General features: G+C 39.8%; 1 protein-coding gene across 3 annotated transcripts in view; it reads left to right on the top strand.

The window, feature by feature from the left end:
- The window catches only part of CUL2 (cullin 2), a 61,809-nt gene that overhangs the window by 30,410 nt on the left and 11,952 nt on the right, over positions 1-19,447 (top strand). For 2 of the 3 annotated variants that reach the window (XM_075212060.1, XM_075212059.1), the window contains exons 9-20: positions 553-715; positions 1,243-1,367; positions 3,545-3,652; positions 4,777-4,836; positions 5,068-5,196; positions 7,373-7,459; positions 9,153-9,305; positions 11,584-11,661; positions 13,825-13,891; positions 14,942-15,144; positions 15,393-15,494; positions 19,314-19,376. In XM_075212060.1, coding sequence (XP_075068161.1) covers positions 553-715; positions 1,243-1,367; positions 3,545-3,652; positions 4,777-4,836; positions 5,068-5,196; positions 7,373-7,459; positions 9,153-9,305; positions 11,584-11,661; positions 13,825-13,891; positions 14,942-15,144; positions 15,393-15,494; positions 19,314-19,376 — 1,338 coding nt within the window. The remainder of the gene's footprint in view (positions 1-552; positions 716-1,242; positions 1,368-3,544; positions 3,653-4,776; positions 4,837-5,067; positions 5,197-7,372; positions 7,460-9,152; positions 9,306-11,583; positions 11,662-13,824; positions 13,892-14,941; positions 15,145-15,392; positions 15,495-19,313; positions 19,377-19,447) is intronic. The other variant, XM_075212061.1, reaches the window with a different exon arrangement.

Genomic DNA, 19,447 nt, shown 5'->3' with positions numbered 1-19,447 from the left:
CTCCGGTAAGAGGTTGATTTCTTTTCTTTTTTTCGGTTAAATGTTTGTGTCTCAGGTGTATATTTATAGACGTGTTCATACAGTGGCTAAAGCCAATGGTCCATTTTACATTTCCAGTTTACATAATAAAGACATTGGTTGTAGTGTGAATTGTATTGTTAAAGTAGCTGCGACACCATCCACTGATTGTGTTGTATTAAGGCTTCCATGTGTTCCAGTTTTAGGTCTTTAAATCAGAATGTTGTTTTTCCCAGAATTCAGACTATTCATCAAGTGTCAGATGTTATATTGTACCAAATGAAGCAAGTTTAAGCAGCGGTAGACTGAAACAACAAGATACAGGGCGTCCTAGTTCTTTGTTTCAAAATGAAGTCCTGAATTATGAAGTATTGCTATAAACTAGTTTGTTTGCTTTTTGTTTTCCTTTTTATAGTTTGATGTAATAAATTGACGTCTACTTCATAGTGGCATATTGTGACAGCCTTTTTGTGATGCCTAATTGACCTGCTTCTATAATTCTCCAATTCATTTGTTTTCAATATTTCTGTCTAGATTTTAGGTAGATTAAAAGATGAAGAGATTCGATGTAGGAAGTATTTAAACCCCAGTTCATATAGTAAAGTGATTCATGAATGCCAACAGAGAATGGTCGCCGACCACTTGCAGTTCCTACACGCAGAATGTCACAATATCATTAGGCAAGAAAGGAGAAGTGGTAAGTGGAGCACAGTGGAGATTCTTCTTGCACTATTAAACAACAAGCTGTTAATGTGGACTGCAGGTTTTCCCTCTCCTGACTTACGGAATTGTGTGGAACATAGGACACAGATCCAGGAACGCTCGCTGTCCCTGACCCCGGGAACTTGGCAATTTCCATGCACTGCGCTGTTGAGTATTATATTCTCTAAACAGAATTCTTTAAGATGCTATAGGAATCACTTAGATATACTCTGACTTTTTGACAGTCGTACGTATTTGATTTGAGATGGAGGAGACACATTATCCGAGATGTTGATGTATTCAGCACTGAGCAGTATCATTCACACTGAGCGGTATCATGCTCCGTAATGTAGGAATTCCCAGTTCTGTTGATTGATGGGGACGTTCTCTGCAGATAGAGGAACTGTTACGCTCTGTAAAGCTGTACTATTGCAGTGCCCATAAAGCAATGGGGGATATCTTTACTTTTACCTCCTTAGATGAACAAAAATGGTGCTGACCGGTCTTTCTTTGTAATTTCAGACATGGCCAATATGTACACCCTTCTTCGTGCTGTATCCAATGGTTTACCTCATATGATTCAGGAATTACAAAACCATATTCACGATGAGGGCCTTAGAGCTATCAGTAATCTTTCTCAGGAAAATGTGAGTATTCCCTGACTGCTTCTTGGTAATAATTTTGACATTTTTTTCCCAATGTTTTATGTTAATCACTTACATGACTGCACCTACTATTTCTTGTGTCCGGTGTTCACGTATCCTCGGGGAGCGTTTACTCTCTGCCTAAATAGTGGCAACATCAACTTTATGAGCTTAACCGATATTCATTAAACTACACTCTAATGAATATCTTCTCACTAGAAAGTAGGGATGCCGTAGAAGCGCAAAGTGAGTTGATAGGCTGCTTTCTGGCCAATAGTGGTTCAGACTGCAAGATGGCTACCTCCAGTGTGCGAAAGTGACATTTACACTTCCAACTTCTAGAGGTCTTAGCTGCATAATCAAGGACCTTTTTAGATTAAGCAAAAGGTACAAATGTATAACACATTAAAACAATAACAATATTTTATCATAAATATACTAGACTGACAAAGAAACCTAAAAAATATCAGCTGACCGAATTATTTAAAATGCAATAAATCAAAATTGGACCCCTTGTCAGTCAGCCAGTGAAGTGTAACTCAGCCTTTTCCCTGGTGCCGTTTAATAAACCGCACCAGAGGGTAGCAGTGCATCGCTGCTGCAGAGGGTAGCAGTGCATCGCTGCTGCAGAGGGTAGCAGTGCATCGCTGCTGCAGAGGGTAGCAGTGCATCGCTGCTTGTAAGCCCAGTGGTAGCCATGTTTACCAGTGGTCGGTCCATGAGCTGTACTGTTTGGTCCCTGGCCCCCAATCATTATCTATAGTAAATAAAGTGCTATGGATTTACGTATTTCTAAGGGAATGATCCCGGTCATGTCACAGGGATTTCTTTGTAGGATAGAAATGTGCTGTTCATTTTTAGGTTGATATGGGAATTCTGTATGAGTCATAGTTGGCTTTTTTTTTTTTTTTATATATATTTAAAAATAAGTATTAAAAACATTGGGAGTTTAAATTGAAAGATAAATATTTATTTTAAAGCTATAACTACCTTAAATCTTGAGAATAGTACATTTATTTGGTGTCTGCAAAATGTACAAAATATATCCTATATTAAAAGTTCAAGGATTTTAAATGTCCAGGTGCTCCTATCCTTAAACTTTTAATGTAGGATATATTTAGTCCTTATGTGATTGCATTTCAGTGTATCTTATTGTCTTTTATGTGTGTTTTATAAATTGAGATCGTTATTTTATGTATAGGTTATAATAAATTAGTCCTTTGAACGTTTATACTATTGAAACCAATATCCTCATTTATATATTTTTATTTTGTTGTTATAATAAGTGTTGCTCCACTATTTTTTGCTGCTGTTCTTTAGAATTATTATACAGTAGTTTACAGAGTCCCTAGATGTCCTTTCTACCAGTTTTTTAGTTATTTTATCATTCTGATATTGGCACCCCATATATATTTTTGTTTCACAATTTAGTGATGCATAGATATATCGTTGGCTTTTAATATTTTATGGAAGCTTTTACGATACATCAGATAAACCCGTTACGTTACACAAAATAATACTTTGTTCGGGAAGACCCATTATTTGGATTAGATCCTACAGCAAGCAATCCGATTCTGGCTCACAATGTCCTTGTGCAGTTTGGAAAATGAAAGCTCACATCTGATTGCTATGGGAGACAGGACATGGCCTCATTATATTAAACAAACCACACTGAGGTTGATACTTGGAATAGAATATTGACCACCTATTTAAATGTCAAAATTTGAATGTTACATTTTATATTGTTTGTTGCTGTAAGAATTATTGCAGTTTACAAACTGGCAAGTGTTGCGTACAAGGTGTAAAATTTTGAGGTTTAAATAAAATCATACTTCTCAACTCTCCGGGAAGAGCAGACCCCGCGGGGGCAGGGCTTAATGTCATCAATCGCATCATCGGGTGCCCCCCGCTGCGCGATGCGGTGAATTGCACATCAGAGGGTAGAGCCATGGTGACCTATTCATGTTACCATGCCTCCTCTCTCACTTCCCACCTGATACTAAAAGTCGGCAAGTATAAATAAAATAAATATATATACATAATTTGTGTGAGTGTCTCAGAGATGCAACGGTTACAGTGATAGATGCATGTGGTGTTTTGCTATGGAACTTGATTCATTCGCTTCTTATAAAGCAATTAAGTGGCTTTTAATTTCTCTTGTCCTGTTGTTTTACTTGCAGATGCCAACACAATTTGTGGAGTCTGTCTTAGAAGTCCACAGTAAATTTGTTCAGCTTGTCAACACTGTTTTAAATGGAGATCAGCATTTTATGAGCGCCCTAGATAAGGTATGGTAACTACACATGTGAGAGACAAAAGATACCATCACATCCGTTCTGACTTTCATTCATGGTCCATATAGTTACATAGGTGGTGACAACGCTCATACAATAGAATACGAAATATAACAAAATTAATAGAATTTGAATCGGTGGCCGAAGTGGAAATTTAGAACTGGCGGTGTGGAAAATGTAATGGGAATGTAAGTGAATGAATTTGATAGTGCTACAATGAAGGCAGTAGGCAGGGGCGCACGCAGGGGGGGTTTCTGGTTCTCCCTCCGCGTACGAACGGGCACTAAACATTGCCCCTATACAGCAGCACTGTACAGTACAGCAGCCGCGGCGATGCTGTATTGTACTACAATACAGCACTGCCACGGACGCTTCTTTGAAACCCCCCCCTTAAAAATCCTGCGTTTCCCCCTGGTAGGAATAGCTGGGGTATGGCGTACCACCGTATACACCCCCCCGCTTCAAAAACTCATTTGAATTGTTTAGAAAAGAAAATTGTTGCTATTTTTACCAAAGTGGGCTCTCAACTCCCAGCCTCTTTCTACTGTCCTGCCTCACTGAGCTGGGTATTCAGAAAAGCTGATATAGGAGACGTAAATGGCATCTATCGGTCATCCAATTAAATCCTATTGAACGTCTACTACTCTACATCTGCGTTGGGACAGCCGCTATAGGTTCGGTTTTCCATGATGGAGTTTTAAAATCTAATTGTGCAAATGCTTCAGGAAGTACAAATACATTTTATTCTCCGTGTTGGGATACTCTTACTTTGAGTAGTAGTTGGTGCTTGAAGCAAAATGTTTTTATAGTTAATAGAAACCTGCTAAATAATTTAAAAGCAACATCTTTGTTAGGCAGAAAATTATGTGGAATTAAACAGAAATGTAAAAGACTCTGCAGAGCAGCTATGAATAATGTAACTGCAGTGTGTACGGGCTGCTTAAATTGTCTGCATAAAACTACATGTATGAGTGGATTTAACAAATGTAATTTGTCATCTAGAAATAAACTAAGAAGGATAATGGTAAGAAAGACAACACTGTACAGATATTTACATGACACACACATGTCCTATAAATATATGTGTAATGTAATAACTTCCTGCCTTATCTATACAGGCTCTTACTTGTGTTGTCAACTACAGAGAGCCCAAATCAGTCTGCAAAGCACCTGAACTGGTGAGTCGTTGTACTTCTGTGATACTGTTCAATACTTAAATATATATAGGCGTAAAAAAAAAGTTTTGCAACAGCTGTAAGTTATTATAAAATAGTGACATATGCGACATTCATATTGAACGTCTGCTTTCCACAATAGTCAGCTGCTGTAGCCTCATTGAATAGTAGATGTATAATTCTGTAATGCAGAGCTTGACCTGTGCACCTTCTATGGTTTAATAATCCACACAGCTGGCCAAGTACTGTGATAACATGCTGAAGAAATCAGCCAAGGGGATGACGGAGAATGAGGTGGAGGACAAGTTAACAAGTTTTATTACAGTTTTCAAGTACATCGATGACAAAGACGTTTTCCAGAAGGTATGTTTTCTATCAGACTGATTACATGATGTCCTTTCAGTGACACTTAATCAGCAAATACGGTTTATGTAAATATGTGTTCAGTGCCTACACAAAGAGGAGCGCTAGATGCCTTTAATATGAGAGGAGTTTTATACATATTTGATATAACATTTTCCCTTCATGAAATCAAGCTTAGAGATCTCATATCCACTATTATCTTACATTAGGGTGACTATAGTGTGGTGTGCAGGTTATAACACATCACAAGATTAGTCCTCAGCACACAGTGATTGTGTGAGTTTGAATTGTACCAAATCTGATCTATATACATCTTATTCCTGAACTGTATGCACACTGCATCATCGGACTATGACCTGTTTAGGAGTGGAAGATACACACGAATGTCTCCCTGCTATGTCTTACCTGCTAGCAGGTTACAGGGATGGGGGTTTTAATCCGCTGTCAGGAAAGATAAATAACAAAAGTAAAGAAATATAAATGATTTTTGCTGCTCAGTGATTTTTGTTTTATTTTCTTCATACACGCAGACATGATCACCAAGTGCTGTTTTCTTAACATTACTATGAGGAACACTGCTATACATTTTAATGAGGAGAGGGTTTGCCAGATGTGGTGTTCGGTTGGGAAGGATCTTTTAAATGTATCTTAGTAGATTTGGGACATTGGGCTCCACATTTTGCATATTGGTCCAACCAGATTGCAAAAAGAAATCTTTTTTAGTGGGGCTATGTGATCCAGTCACACACCAATGTTTGTTTGGAGGTCAGAGGGTTGTTTGAAAATAAAAAAAGAATAAATACAAAGATTTGGGTGAATTGCTTAGCGGAATGGTAATTTGTTAGAACAGCCTTAGAATGTTAAGAAGGTGATTTGGCAATGTCCTTTCCTTAAGAGGTGACTTCTTAAGGATTGCTTGAAGGTTAGGAACTTGGGGAAAGTAGTGTTGTACGAGGGAGGGAATTCCACAGAACAGGTGCAGCCCTACAAAAGTCCTGTAGCCAGAAATGGGAGCAAGTAATGAGTGTGGATGAGAGGTTCAGATCTTGGGTTGTGCTGGGAAATAATTAGAGACCCGGGAAGCGATGTATATCATTGTAGTTTTGTTAATTGATTTGTATGTTTGTGGAAGCGATTTATATTGGATTTGGTAAAGGACAGGCAACTAATGTAGGGACTGGTAAAGTGGAGCAACAGTAGCACAAAGTTTAGTAAGGGAAATTAGTCTACCAGGTGCATTCAGAATCGATTTGTAGGGAGAAATCTCTGGTTAAGAGGAGACCACATAGAAGGTAATAACAGTAGTCCATGCGGGAGATAATGAAAGCATGAATTAGTTGAATGAATAAGTTTTTGCGGTGTGTTGAGAGACATATGTTGGGTGTTCTGAAGTTATATCTTAGATGGTTTGGATGCCAGGGATGATTCTAGGCAGCGAGTTGAGGGTTTGGGTTTGCCGTCATGTTTACACAAAAATAAAGATGACAAATAAGTAGTTTCTGTTGACTGCTAGAAACATTATTAGCTCAGGTTTGAGAAGATTTAGTTTGAGGTGGTGAAAGGACATCCACAATGAATGGCTGAAGGACATTGGGTGATACAGGGCAACACAGACGGTGAAAAATTTGGAGACGATGCTTAAATGTACTCATCATTCAATACCGGTGATACTGAAACCCAAAGGAGCATATGAGTTTTCTAAGACAAGGGATTAAAATAGAGGAGAGGACCTAGGACCGAGCCTTGTTGGTGCTCCAACTGATACCGGAAGCAGACAGAAATTCGATCCAAAGAAACAAACACTGAAAGTGCAGTTTGATGAGTAGAATGAAAGACGGGATAGAAAAGTGTCCTGAAGACCAAGGAATATGCAGCATTTAATTAGGAAGAGAATCTTCCAGGGGTCTATCTATATTTATGTTCTCCCCATGCTCTAATTTCTTCCTGCAGTTCAAAAATGTGTTTGTGTTGTAGAGAATTTACATTGTAAGCTGTGCTGGGGCAGGGACTGATGTGAATGATTAAATATTCTATGATGTGCTGGGTAATATGTTAGCACTATATAAATGTAGGTGAATAATATCATCTAGTCTGTCTACCTGTTGATGTCCTTACTGTACTTTGCACTCTGCTAACCTATTTTTTTTTTTTTTTTTTGCTGTGTTATGCTTTTTAGTTCTATGCTAGAATGTTGGCAAAACGATTAATTCATGGTTTGTCAATGTCGATGGACTCTGAAGAAACGATGATCAATAAATTAAAGGTAATGTCTGATTAGTTTGTTCTTACGTTTGAGACACAGCACTGTGTATGTATGTGTGTCTATATGTAGTGTGTGTGTGTACACATACAGTGCTCAAACTGAAAATTTGAAAGTGGTGGTAGGAAAATGTAAGTGAATGGAATTTGATAGTTTTACAATGGTGGCAGTAGAAGCAGTGGCGCTATGGCACACCACTGTGTACAAGCACACTTCGGAATATATATATATAAGCAGAGCATTCTGGGAATTAGTTACAGAGCAGCTGGAGGGCCAGAATTGTATAAAGTTTGCCGGATAGACTGTGTAACTGAGCTTTTGCACACAAAAAGAGCCAATGCTCTGTGAATGAAGCAGCGCTGCCAACCATAGTATGTCAAACAATACAATTCAAATATATTTAAATAAAGACTGTTTAGAAGCAAAAGGTTTATAAATGCACACAAAATGTGTCAAACACAGACGTTCTATTTGCTTTTTAGGCAGGTGCCTGTTTCATTGTGAAGATACCTGGTTTTCTGGCCCAATTCTACCCACTTCACTCTGGCTGGCCCCCACAGGAGTCTTCCTAGACCAGGGAAGTCTACCCAGTACTTTCTAGGGTTCTTATTAGTCACTGAGGCAAATGCAGTTAGAAAAGTACAACAGTACATTTATTGTAATAAAAACAACACTGGAATATTATGTACACAATAAATAAATGCCAGACAGGTTTACCGCATCATGTGTCACTTACCACACTCACTTAAGGAGTTATAGTCACCAGGCTGTCCTGAATTACAGAATCCAAAGCCCATGGATCTCTCTCAGCTGCATATGTAGTCTCTGTTAGAGAACGACAACTCAACACCCAGACCTTGCACCTTCCAGGAATCAAATCCACAGCATGACTATCACCTCCCCCACTGTAGAGGCTCCTTTATATCTAGGGTCTAATTTCCACAGTGTTTTCCCCCTCCCTCGGCAAACCCCCGGGTCTCTCCTCCTTACCCATTGGTGAGTGCTGGTAAGGGGTTGAAGAGGGGAGTGGAGATGAGCTGTACTTCCACAGAAACTCCCCTACTAGATTGTAGACAAATGTCTCGACTAGTCTTGAGAGAACAATGGATACTAATTAGCCTTCCCCCTCACCAGTATCTTGCAACCTGATCCCTACCCATAACCCACCTGGCTTCACTTTAAGGACAATGACTAACAGCTTCCATGCAATAACAACAAGATACAATAAACAATATACATATTTACAATGAGCTACAATGTCCCCTTATCCACTGGTACTTAGACACTGCAGTTGTACTTTGTTGAGCTGTGAAACAAAAGCAAGGGCTATAAAAAGTACATGCAATAATCCACATTTTGTGAGAAACGAGGGACAGACTGGTTAAGGTGTTATCAAACTTGTTTCATCACAGTCATATTGTAAATGGCCTTTATGTTTACCCTCTGAGAAATTATGTCTATAAATTGGGTGCTGGGGAAATAGAATAAGGGGTCCTTTACATGCTTGGAATTAGATTACCGGCATTCCACTGTTTTGAATAAATAGTGTCTTGTTTTCAACCCATTTCATTTAACCTCCATCCTGCAGTATGGCATGTCTTTGTTTCAGCCAAGTCTGATAAACCAGTAGTGGATGGACAGTACAATGAATGTGAGCAGGTCAGCTTGTGGGGTAATATTTAGCATCTTGTTACAGCAAGCATGTGGGTATGAGTTTACCAGCAAGCTGCATCGAATGTATACAGACATGAGCGTCAGCACTGATCTCAACAACAAGTTTAATAACTTCATCAAGAATCAAGACACTGTTATAGACCTGGGTATCAGCTTTCAGATCTACGTATTACAGGTGGGTGTTCATGGCTTTCCATTCCTGTCTTACATGTGTTTTTATTTAAGGAAACCTAACAAAAAATCATATGTCCTTATTTGTCAAATGTATTTTAATACGTACTAAGGATGCACGTGCATTGAAATGTGTTTATATAACGACGCTCATTGGTATTCATTGTTTAGAAAAGCACGGAAAAGTAGCATTGGTGTTAACGAGCACTTAATGTTACACAGACAAAGCTAATTAATGAGCCATATAGATACCTCTGTCTTTCCTTTTACACATGTTTCCTAGTTCATTTTATAATTTCATCTCTGTTTATACTGTGTCCGAGCACATATTACCAAGGACACGCACAAGATAAATAATTACTTTCATGCTTGGTTTCCTATAATGCTGTTACTGCCCATTCTGTTATGATACATCTGGCTGTTTGTAGAATAAACTTCGCTCGTGCGTGTGGGACCAGAAGAATCGGACTACCTGACGCTAAACATAACTCTTACTCAGAATCCTAGTAGAGAGGGGGAACTAATAAACATACAAAGAAAAGATACTTGCAGAGCTATGGCTAGCTGGTAAATATTGGACACACAGATGGATGTTCACCTAAGCCAAACGTTATTTGTGGCCTAAAGGAATATAAATTACCTTTACACCAACTGGAAACGAAGGTCTCCTTTTGAATTCCATTCCAGCTTGCCTTTCCCACCTTGCTTCTGCCTTTGGACTCCTATAAATGCCATTCATTGGTCAATGGCTCTCGTTCACGTTATAATTCTATAAGGACAAAATACATTGGTGTTGGGCAACAACACACATGTAACATGGGTCACTGGGTAAATAGACTGTAGGACTGGTTTGTTGGCTCAGATGAAATGCAGTGAGTACAGCATGGTATGAAGGTGCTAGTCGCAGTCACGTGTATCCGACAGATGGACAAGTAGATCTGTCAGCATCTCTATACTAGTAGAGCCTGCCCTCCATTGCTGTGCATGCAGTGTGCTTGTTAGAATATGTATGCACTCTCTTTTCAACACTTTGCCTATTCCTAGAAACTAAGCATACATGCTGCCTGCTACAGATCGCTGTATGAAAGATTTATTGTTGAGGTCAGCATCAGCCAGAACAGTACAACACACGGACTTTCTACCATCGTATCGATTTTCTCCGCAATGACAGGATAGTTGCAAAGTAAAACTAACATTTATCCTGGCTGTTATATTATACGTTGTATTTGTTCCAGAGAAACTCCCTTCTAGTTACTGAATTATTTTTGAAAGCTTTAGTTTAATTTTCTGGCTTTACACATATAATGTTATCTGGCTGTGTCATGTATTTGTTATCTGCCTATTTGTGGGATATATTAGAAACCTATAGGCTTGTGTTTCACGGTTCTCCCCACAGAGCAGGCTGTGTGGCTTATGAACTATCCATAGGTATGCGGAGACCTCAGCAGTAGGGGGAATAGCTTGGTCTATTTATATATGTATATATTTCCTAGTTGTCCTAAGCTAGCTATATACTAAATCAGTAAAAGAAATAAGGGCATTTACTCTGAAAGGCCTGATAACATTTATATATGCTGGGGCTGATGTGGAATTAGTAGCAAATGATTTCTAGAGCTTCCAGCACAGAGGGAGGACATTAGGTGAGGAGGGTTTGGTGCAGTATTACTGAGCCGGCTGCACAGATCATTGTTGGAATGAGGAAGTTATGTTCGTATACGAGTATAGAGCATACTCTCTTTGTATTGGGGATTTTCTGAAAGCGTCTGTGGAATCTGGTCCTTTAGCTAAAGATATATTTATGTCCGTTTCATGCATCATTCAGTTGTTTTATTCCTAATATTCCAGGAGGTTGCTCCATGTGTCCATTTGTGGTCATTCTTCTGTTACCCCTGGCCCTTTAACCTTCAGATCTCTTAACAATATATTATCTTTTATTGCTAAGGTGGCGCAAGTGTTGAGCGCCGTATATAGGGGCTTAGAACAAAATAACTTAAGTACAAACAATAATTTTACATAATGAAATAATTATATAAGGAAAACACTAGGAGAGATGGCCCTGCTTGTGAGAGCTTACATTCTACCCTAAAAGTCTTCAAGTATATGTTCCCCTATTAGTACATTAATTAAATAAAATGTTTAAATTGTTGGCTGATTTGTGTCATTCACACAGTACCATATTAGTAGTCTGGGATGGTACATGGTGCTCTGGATAAAGTCTCTCCCTTGTTGTCTAGCACAGGTCAGTGTGACCCTCTTTATAAATCTGCATTTGTATCTTTCAGGCTGGTGCCTGGCCACTGACTCAGGCCCCATCCTCCACGTTTGCCATCCCTCAGGAACTGGAAAAGAGTGTTCAAATGGTGGGTACTTCATGCAATTAACAAATATCTATATTGCCTATCTGTAATATAAGTGAGTTATTTTGATCACCAGCATATGGGAATGTGAATGCCAGCTTTGTGTATGTATTACGACTTAGCATTGTAAAGTAATTTGATGCTGATGGTATTAATCTCATCTGTTCTTGCGCACTTCATTCATCCTGTAACCCCACCATCCCCCAAATGGTAATTTATCAGCATTATTTCAAAATCTTCCAAGTCATTACATTATACATTCTGGATGCCATATGCCAACCAACCAAATGCTATTCCTGTAATGATATACCCAATATTGTTACAGACCTATCAGACTTTCCTCCAGTTTCCCGCAATACCATTGTGTGTATCTGAGATAAACAACATCATTGAAATTTCATTTGACGTTTTTATTAAACTAATACTATGCCAAGGATCTGAAATGATGTGTGTTTTTGCTGCGTATTAAAACTTCAGTAATGAGGGTTCACTAGTAATTCTATCACACAACCGACCAGTAATACTTCTGAAAACCTTTCTATTATTGAACTAATCTATTTGTAATAAGTAACCAAAGCTGTCCCATCAGTCGCAATATGTAAAAATCTGCTTGAGGGTGCTCTCTATTGCAACATTTGGAGGCTGTGCCAGTCTTACAGGTTAGGAATATACTACTGTTCATTAGTGCTCGCTCGCTCCCATACTTGCAGGTTGAACACAGGATCTAATGGTTGAACACAGGACCAATTGTAAAGCGCTACGGAATTTGCTGGCGCTATATAAATAAATGTTGATGATGAATGATCTCTGTGTGTAATCACGTGTGTGTGTGATGGCGGAGGAGTATCCCCCTTCATGCTGGGAAAGCACTAATGTTCAAAGATCTCATCTGACAACAGCCCTAAATGGAATATTAGTAATGAGCCCAATTGTTTACGAGATGTAGGATGTAGATTTTGCTGTTTGTGGATGAGAGAAAAAGGAAATTGTCCTCCACATATCTCCTTCCTTAGAAAGGTCTAGTAAGACAATTATACCACCATGTCTGTCTGACAGCTTAACCATGGGAGCTTGCAGTCAGGGGGAGCTCTGGGGTCTGGGCTGAGACTGCTCTGGTTGTCTGTGCTCCTATCACTAATCGCTGGCAGTCCCTGCACTCTGTCTGCCTCACTAATAGGAAATCTCCTATTAGCTGTTATCTGAGCTCTCAGCCTGCTTCCCCAGGCACTACTGACAGTAAGCCCAGGCCACATGAGCAGGATGTCATTGGAGGCATTGGGAGGTGAGCTGACAGAATGATAGTGCAGAGGGAAGCAGCCAGTGGGCTCTGAGAGACTGGTGTGCTCTATAACTGCTGCTCCCTCTCTCAGCCATCTAAGGGCCTCCCCAGCCTCATCACTGTTACTGAACAGCAGTGAGCTTTAAAGTGTGTGGGGTCTGTTGTGCTTTTTAAAAAATTACATGGTTTGTGTTTCCTTGTCTAATTAATGCTGCTCCCCCCCACCATCATCTTCCCGTAGCTCTTGTTGTCTTCTCACACTGTGATGACACCTTCTGTGGTCCCAATATAAGAGTGATGCTTGAGAGTAATCCCATCAGAGTCAGTCAAATCATTATCAGGCAGTTTCTGTAATGACCCGTAAGGGCCCCACTCTGCCAGGCACCCATGTGGTCCCCCAAGTTATACAACCCAAGAATCTAACTGCCGGATATCCTCCACTTTTCCCACCCACTTGAGCTGCACATTTGGAAAGTGATTCTGTTGTTTGACTCTTTTATGGAAGATCAGAACCTGTAGAACTTAATATATAGCTAAGATCAAAGCGCTGACACTATGCTTACCGAATAACGCTATGGCAAAAGTAAAATAAAAAACGGTTTCACAGTCTGCTGGTCTGTGCAATATACAAGTAAAGGATTAACGTGCCTTTTTATGTAACGTTTATTCACTCTGTATATTGTCAGTACCTCTGGTAAGGCAGTGGTTCCATGAATTACCTTTTATATGAGACCAGAATAATGATATGCTTATATGGGGACAGACACTGAGTATCACAGTTACATGTTACATTTGACTCATGTTACATTTGACTCTACGTCAGGAATGGAAAGACGTTCTATAACATACACATTTGTGTTTATATTTAATTTTACTTTGTTTTCCAGTTTGAATTATTTTACAACCAGCATTTCAGTGGCAGAAAGCTGACTTGGTTGCACTATCTGTGTACAGGTAAGGGAGAGTTACATTACGATTTGTACAGCAGTTATTGTGCAGTATGTGTCATGTCGTTCAGCAACCTATTCACATTAGACTACAGCAGAACATAATAGTGAACTGAAATTAAGAAATGTTCTCATCAGCATGAATGTAATATATAAAAACAACTTCACAATATAACAACATTTAGGCATTTCATACTCTTGGTGATGGGTTTTTCACATACTCCCTTCCCAAAGTCTGCAGAGTCTTATCTATGTAATGGACATGAAACCGATAAGTGGCATTGTGAAACGAGGTGGTTTTTTTTTACCTCTCCTTTGAAACTTTGATACTATAATTCTGTGGAATTCTTAGTCACATTAGTTTTGCTTTCCTCGTTCTCATCCTTCAAGTGATTACATAAATTTGTTTTCAAACAAGCCATTCTTCAGTAATAGATGTATCACAACTGATATGTGTTTTAATGTTCTCAAAACTGATCATGTACTTGGCTGTCTGCATAGCATAGTTTCAGGCACTGAGAGATTGCAATCTAATTGTATATGCCTTAGGCACGTGAGATCTATTTTCCCACGCTCCCTAGGATCTGGAATAGAGGAAATGAGTCTCTCGCAGTCAGATCCGCTATTTTAAGCACTGCACAAAAATAAGGGATTTAGGAGATTTATTTTGGCGTTGAAGCTGTTAAATGACAGACTACCCCAGATTAGATGGTACTTACCCCCAGTGCTATCCATTCAGACTCTAAATCAGAAAGTGTGACTTCACAGAGTCGCAGAGAGACGGTCACATGCCATTGCTAGACAGGCACCTTCAGTGTGACACTATCCCTCACTCCTGTTGGCAAACTACACAAACACACACAGGCTGTCTCTTGTTACCGCATACTGAGAAGTCTTCCTCCTAATTACTGGGATGTTTATATGTCCCTGAATGTGGTAAGGAATTCCTGATCTGTGTGTGTAATAAGATATCCATGTGTATGCGTAGATTTACTTACACATCGTTCTCAAGAGGTATTGAGATGTACGTATGTATTCCTGTTCTGTACTCTTACAGGTGAAGTGAAAATGAATTACCTGTCCAAACCCTACGTAGCCATGGTCACTACATACCAGATGGCTGTTCTGCTTGCCTTCAACAACAGCGAATCCGTCACCTACAAGGAGCTACAAGACAGCACTCAGATGAATGAGAAGGAGCTCACCAAAACCATCAAGTCCCTACTCGATGTCAAGATGATAAACCATGATTGTGACAAGGTTAGCTCTGCCGGGGGTTGACGTTCATGTTTTCTAGCATTGTGCAGTAGAAGTGGGGCATGCACACCAATATAAAGTCATTTTAAAGGATAACTATAGAAGTGTTATTGTATAAAACATTTGTAGCATCCACCAGGTTCTGTGGTCACTCCCCGAATATAAGGACACCGCAGGTGCGGCAAACAGAACGTAACCGATTAATGCATAGTGTACATGAGCTGCATCTGACTTTATTTTCTCCAATACAGGAAGATGTGGACGGTGAATCAATGTTTTCATTAAACATGACATTCAGCAGTAAAAGGACAAAATTTAAAATCACTACACCAATGCAAAAGGACACACCGCAAGTAAGTGTATTTATCCCTGGTGAATATGCAGTAACTATCTATTTAGGGACGTAGCTAACAGGACAACTGAGAGAGATCTTCAGATTGTTGCCTATTTTTCAGGCCTTTTCAGAAATGTGAAAAAATGTCAAAAAATAAGGTTCCAGCGTTCAGAAGAAGCGTCTTATACCTTTCACAGTACAGCGATACTTAGGCCTGTTCTCTTCGTTATATCTGATAGTTATGTTTCATTACTGGTTATCCCCCAATTCTAAATAAATAGATTTACCTGTGCTAATTGCGTGATGATGGAGTTACCTTAATTGGATCTTTTTTTTTTTTTTTGGGGCCACGTTTAATTGCAATTTTATTTTGAACACATTAGTATTGTCCAGCATGTATTAGATGGATCTCTACCACAATGGCAATTTGAATCCATGTTTTATCACAAACGTATTGAGTAGTAGTTCTAACGGGAGGAAAAGTGTCTTCATTTTTATTATTATAGCCCAGTATTTATTACATTTTGCGTAGCTCTGTACAACTTTAAGGGGTAAGACTATACGTAGTAAAACAGACCCATAGAAAAGGATGTGAGAGTCCTGCTTGTGAGAGCTTTGTGTAAGTTAGAGCTGGAAGGAAAGACAGCGTATGCATGAGTGTGTGCGGTTATTGTGTATGGTGTTTATATTATACAGTTCCTACTACAATCGGCAAAATTACATAAGTCTTCCAATACCGCAGCATAATACATTCTTCCTTTGTCTGACCTTAAAAGTAATAATTGTAGCCCAATTTAAAAGGGAAGCTTAGTCAAAAAGTATTAATAGAATACGTCCTTAAGGATAGACATGTCACTCTCTCACTGAGAAGAGAGAGCTACACTATGAGAAAGAGGCAAGTAAGACAGCAGTGTTGTCTGCTACCAATACCCCATAGGAACACTTTGTCTCTCTTCAGACTTTGACTGGCCGTTCACCAGTGTCCGTATTAATCCACAGCCACAGACACCCGTTAGTGCAGTGTGAAGGCTGGATGGGCGCCCCTGAGCCAAGCCCTGATATTATAGGTGGAGGCAGTCTGGAAGACACACCACTCCCCTGTGGTCGCTGTCCCCACCACTGTCTTACCTGGCAGTAATTGGACCCTGTGCCTGAAGCTGTAATCTCAGGGATCAGATGAGGGCCACCTACCAAGACTTCACCCTTCACTGCGGGTGTCCTGACTCAATTCAGTCCCCAGTCTGCCTCCTCCCTGCTTGTCTTTAGGATCTGCTCCTCGAGCCCCATGTCGAGGGATCTCTGCTGGCCTGGTTGACCTGTCTCTGGTCTTGGGCCACAACTACTTCTCCAGGTTGCAAGGGCTCCAGCAGAAGAAGAAAAATAGGAACCGAACCCCATGCCCCCTGTACCTCACATCAAACAAGGAGTTCCCCCATCCCCCCCACCCCCCTCCAAGCCCCTTTATCAAAGGGCTACCCCCCAAGGTTGCTTCAGTTTGCACTGTTTTATTCAGGTTTGTTTTTTTTCTACTGTAACTTTCTTCTCTGTAAATATTTACTTTATAACTGTTAAGTTTATATCTGCAGTTTTATTTAAGGTTTCTTTCTCAAAATCATAGAATAACAACTACGACGTATTTGGTTGCCTGCTCTTTCTGATGGAACAAATTATATTTTGATATGTACCACAGTAAGCCCTGCATGTTGTTGAAAATTCATGTGGGTGCAAAGAGTTGCCTGTGATATTACTATGTAAATTGGGGTGGTTGCTGGCTTGGTGGGCACTGTGGGGGTGAGGGGTATGAGGAGTGATGGGGTCCTGCTCTTACCATCTGTGCTGGGTCGCATCATTTCAGAAGACAACCTCAAAGGTAGTCTTTCCTGGAATACTCTGAAGGACAGCAGGAACTTGGGGAGAACAGTAGGTGGCCGAGTAGTTGGGGTAGGAAGGAGGGTTTGGGGTGTTTGGAAAATGGAGATGATTTCTCTTGTCTACAGGCTCCACAGTAAGGATGTGCAGCACCGCAGTGCAGCTTTAGTGGTGGAGGAGATGATGATTAGAAGGCTGGAGGATATAGAGGTTAAAGGGTCAATAAACCTATCAAATATCCAAACAAAATAGGTGAGCTAGAATTAATGATGTTGGCAGAGAATTAAAATATAATGGGTATAAGGAGACGTGGCTGGAGAAAAGCCATGACTGGGCAGTGGGATAACAAAGATTCAGAGAGATAAAGGTTTGTACGTCTAGAACAGACGTTCTATCTAATGTACAGTGCAGTGCGTACATGTATTGCCTTCCTTAGTCTTGGCGCATAAACAGCAGGATCCCCTACTCCTTAGGTGTATGGGCACCATTATAATTATTCTTCCCTACCCAATGCATCGCTTTCTGTTTCATTTACAGAATGTGAAGTAGTTTCATAATATCCTTTTTTTTTCTCCAGTGATTAAGCCGACTCTGGCACACATTCATATTCTTTAACTCAGGACACACCATCTCTTTGAAATCTCTGACCTATGACCCCTTCTTGGGTGACCTGTTCTCCTGGAATCTGTTATATGAACTCTCTCATTGCATAGAAGTGCCAAACACTTGGAGTCGGTTACAAAAATAAACTAGCAGTCACTGATAAAACACTTTCAAATTAAGGTGTGATTGTTTTTTGTTTTTTTTTTGGGGGGGGGGGGGTTTGTTTTGGGATTATGATCCTACATTGCCAAATAATTAAATAGTTTCACTTGACTGCACTTGAAAGAGTGGAAGCCAGGATAGCAATGTAACTGCTTGTAAGTCATTTCATATTAACACAGTCGCTTCTGTTTCCTTGTGAGTGGCGTCTTCTCTCCCAGTCTAACTAGGTGGCGCTTGCCGCTGTACCTCTGATTTGAATGGTTTATGTTTGTGGCATCAAGGACAAATGAGGTGGTAGCAGGGTTTTCAAGGCAGGGAATAAAATAATGCCCAATATAGATTACTTAACACTACATCTTATTTGGATTTTAGTTTGCGACCGACTTTAACAAAGAAATATTGCCCCAGTTTAGGTAGTGTAAGAAGAGAGGTATTGGTATTCCTGACCAGTCAGGAGCTGCCCTCTATTATTCAGCACACAATCCACTATAATGTGCCCTGAAGGATCTATAACAAACATCTGGAAATAGAGATGGCGCTTCCAAATGTAAAACACTCTTGGATCTAAATGGAATGTAAGCACATTATACAAATCCAAATGAAAGAGACCACATATATAGTACAAAACCTGAATGATCATGTCCAAAATGATTCTACAGAAACAGCAAAACTCCAGACTCTACTTCCATATTTTTGTTATAAACTCTTTGGCTGTGTATGCTGGGACTTGTAGTTCCACAACAGCTGAACAGAGAGATGCTGCCTAATCTGACAACTAGTGACATATTTTTGTGTGCATGACAGTGTAGTTGTATAAACTGGAGCTAAACGGAAATCATAAAAACTTATTGTAACAAGACATGTAAGTATTTGTATATGAATGTGTAAATGGGTGACTGGTACTGATTTAAATAGTTAAGAGGGATATAAGTACAGATTCCTCTGTGTGGGCGCTAGAACAATCCTCTGGTTGCCGATTTTTGTATGACTTTTAAGCAGAAAAACAAAATACATAAACTGTTTTGACCTTAAAGAAAAGATGGTATAGTTTACCCTCTGTTATCTTTTACTTCTGTAACCCTGTTAATTGCCCCAGCCTGTAAGGTCAGGTACCTGTCGTTCTCTAGGCCTGTCCAGTGGTAACTGGGTGTCAGGGGGTCATGGGTCAGAGTTGTTCCTTCTCAATTTTTTTCGTCTCATCAAGGGGGCACAAACCACGTGTGCTGACGAGTCTGTGCTTTGGAGAGGAGAATGGAGCCTCTCTCTGGTAGGTCACTTTGTATTCTTTATATTGAAATAAGACTTTGTTTACCATACTGAAGGGTGGCTGATAACCAA

The sequence above is a fragment of the Mixophyes fleayi genome, chromosome 5 (genome assembly GCF_038048845.1).
Source record: "Mixophyes fleayi isolate aMixFle1 chromosome 5, aMixFle1.hap1, whole genome shotgun sequence".
Classification (NCBI taxonomy): domain Eukaryota; kingdom Metazoa; phylum Chordata; class Amphibia; order Anura; family Limnodynastidae; genus Mixophyes; species Mixophyes fleayi.
The sequence above is the reverse complement of the archived record's forward strand: the minus strand, read 5'-3'. Positions and strand labels throughout refer to the sequence as shown.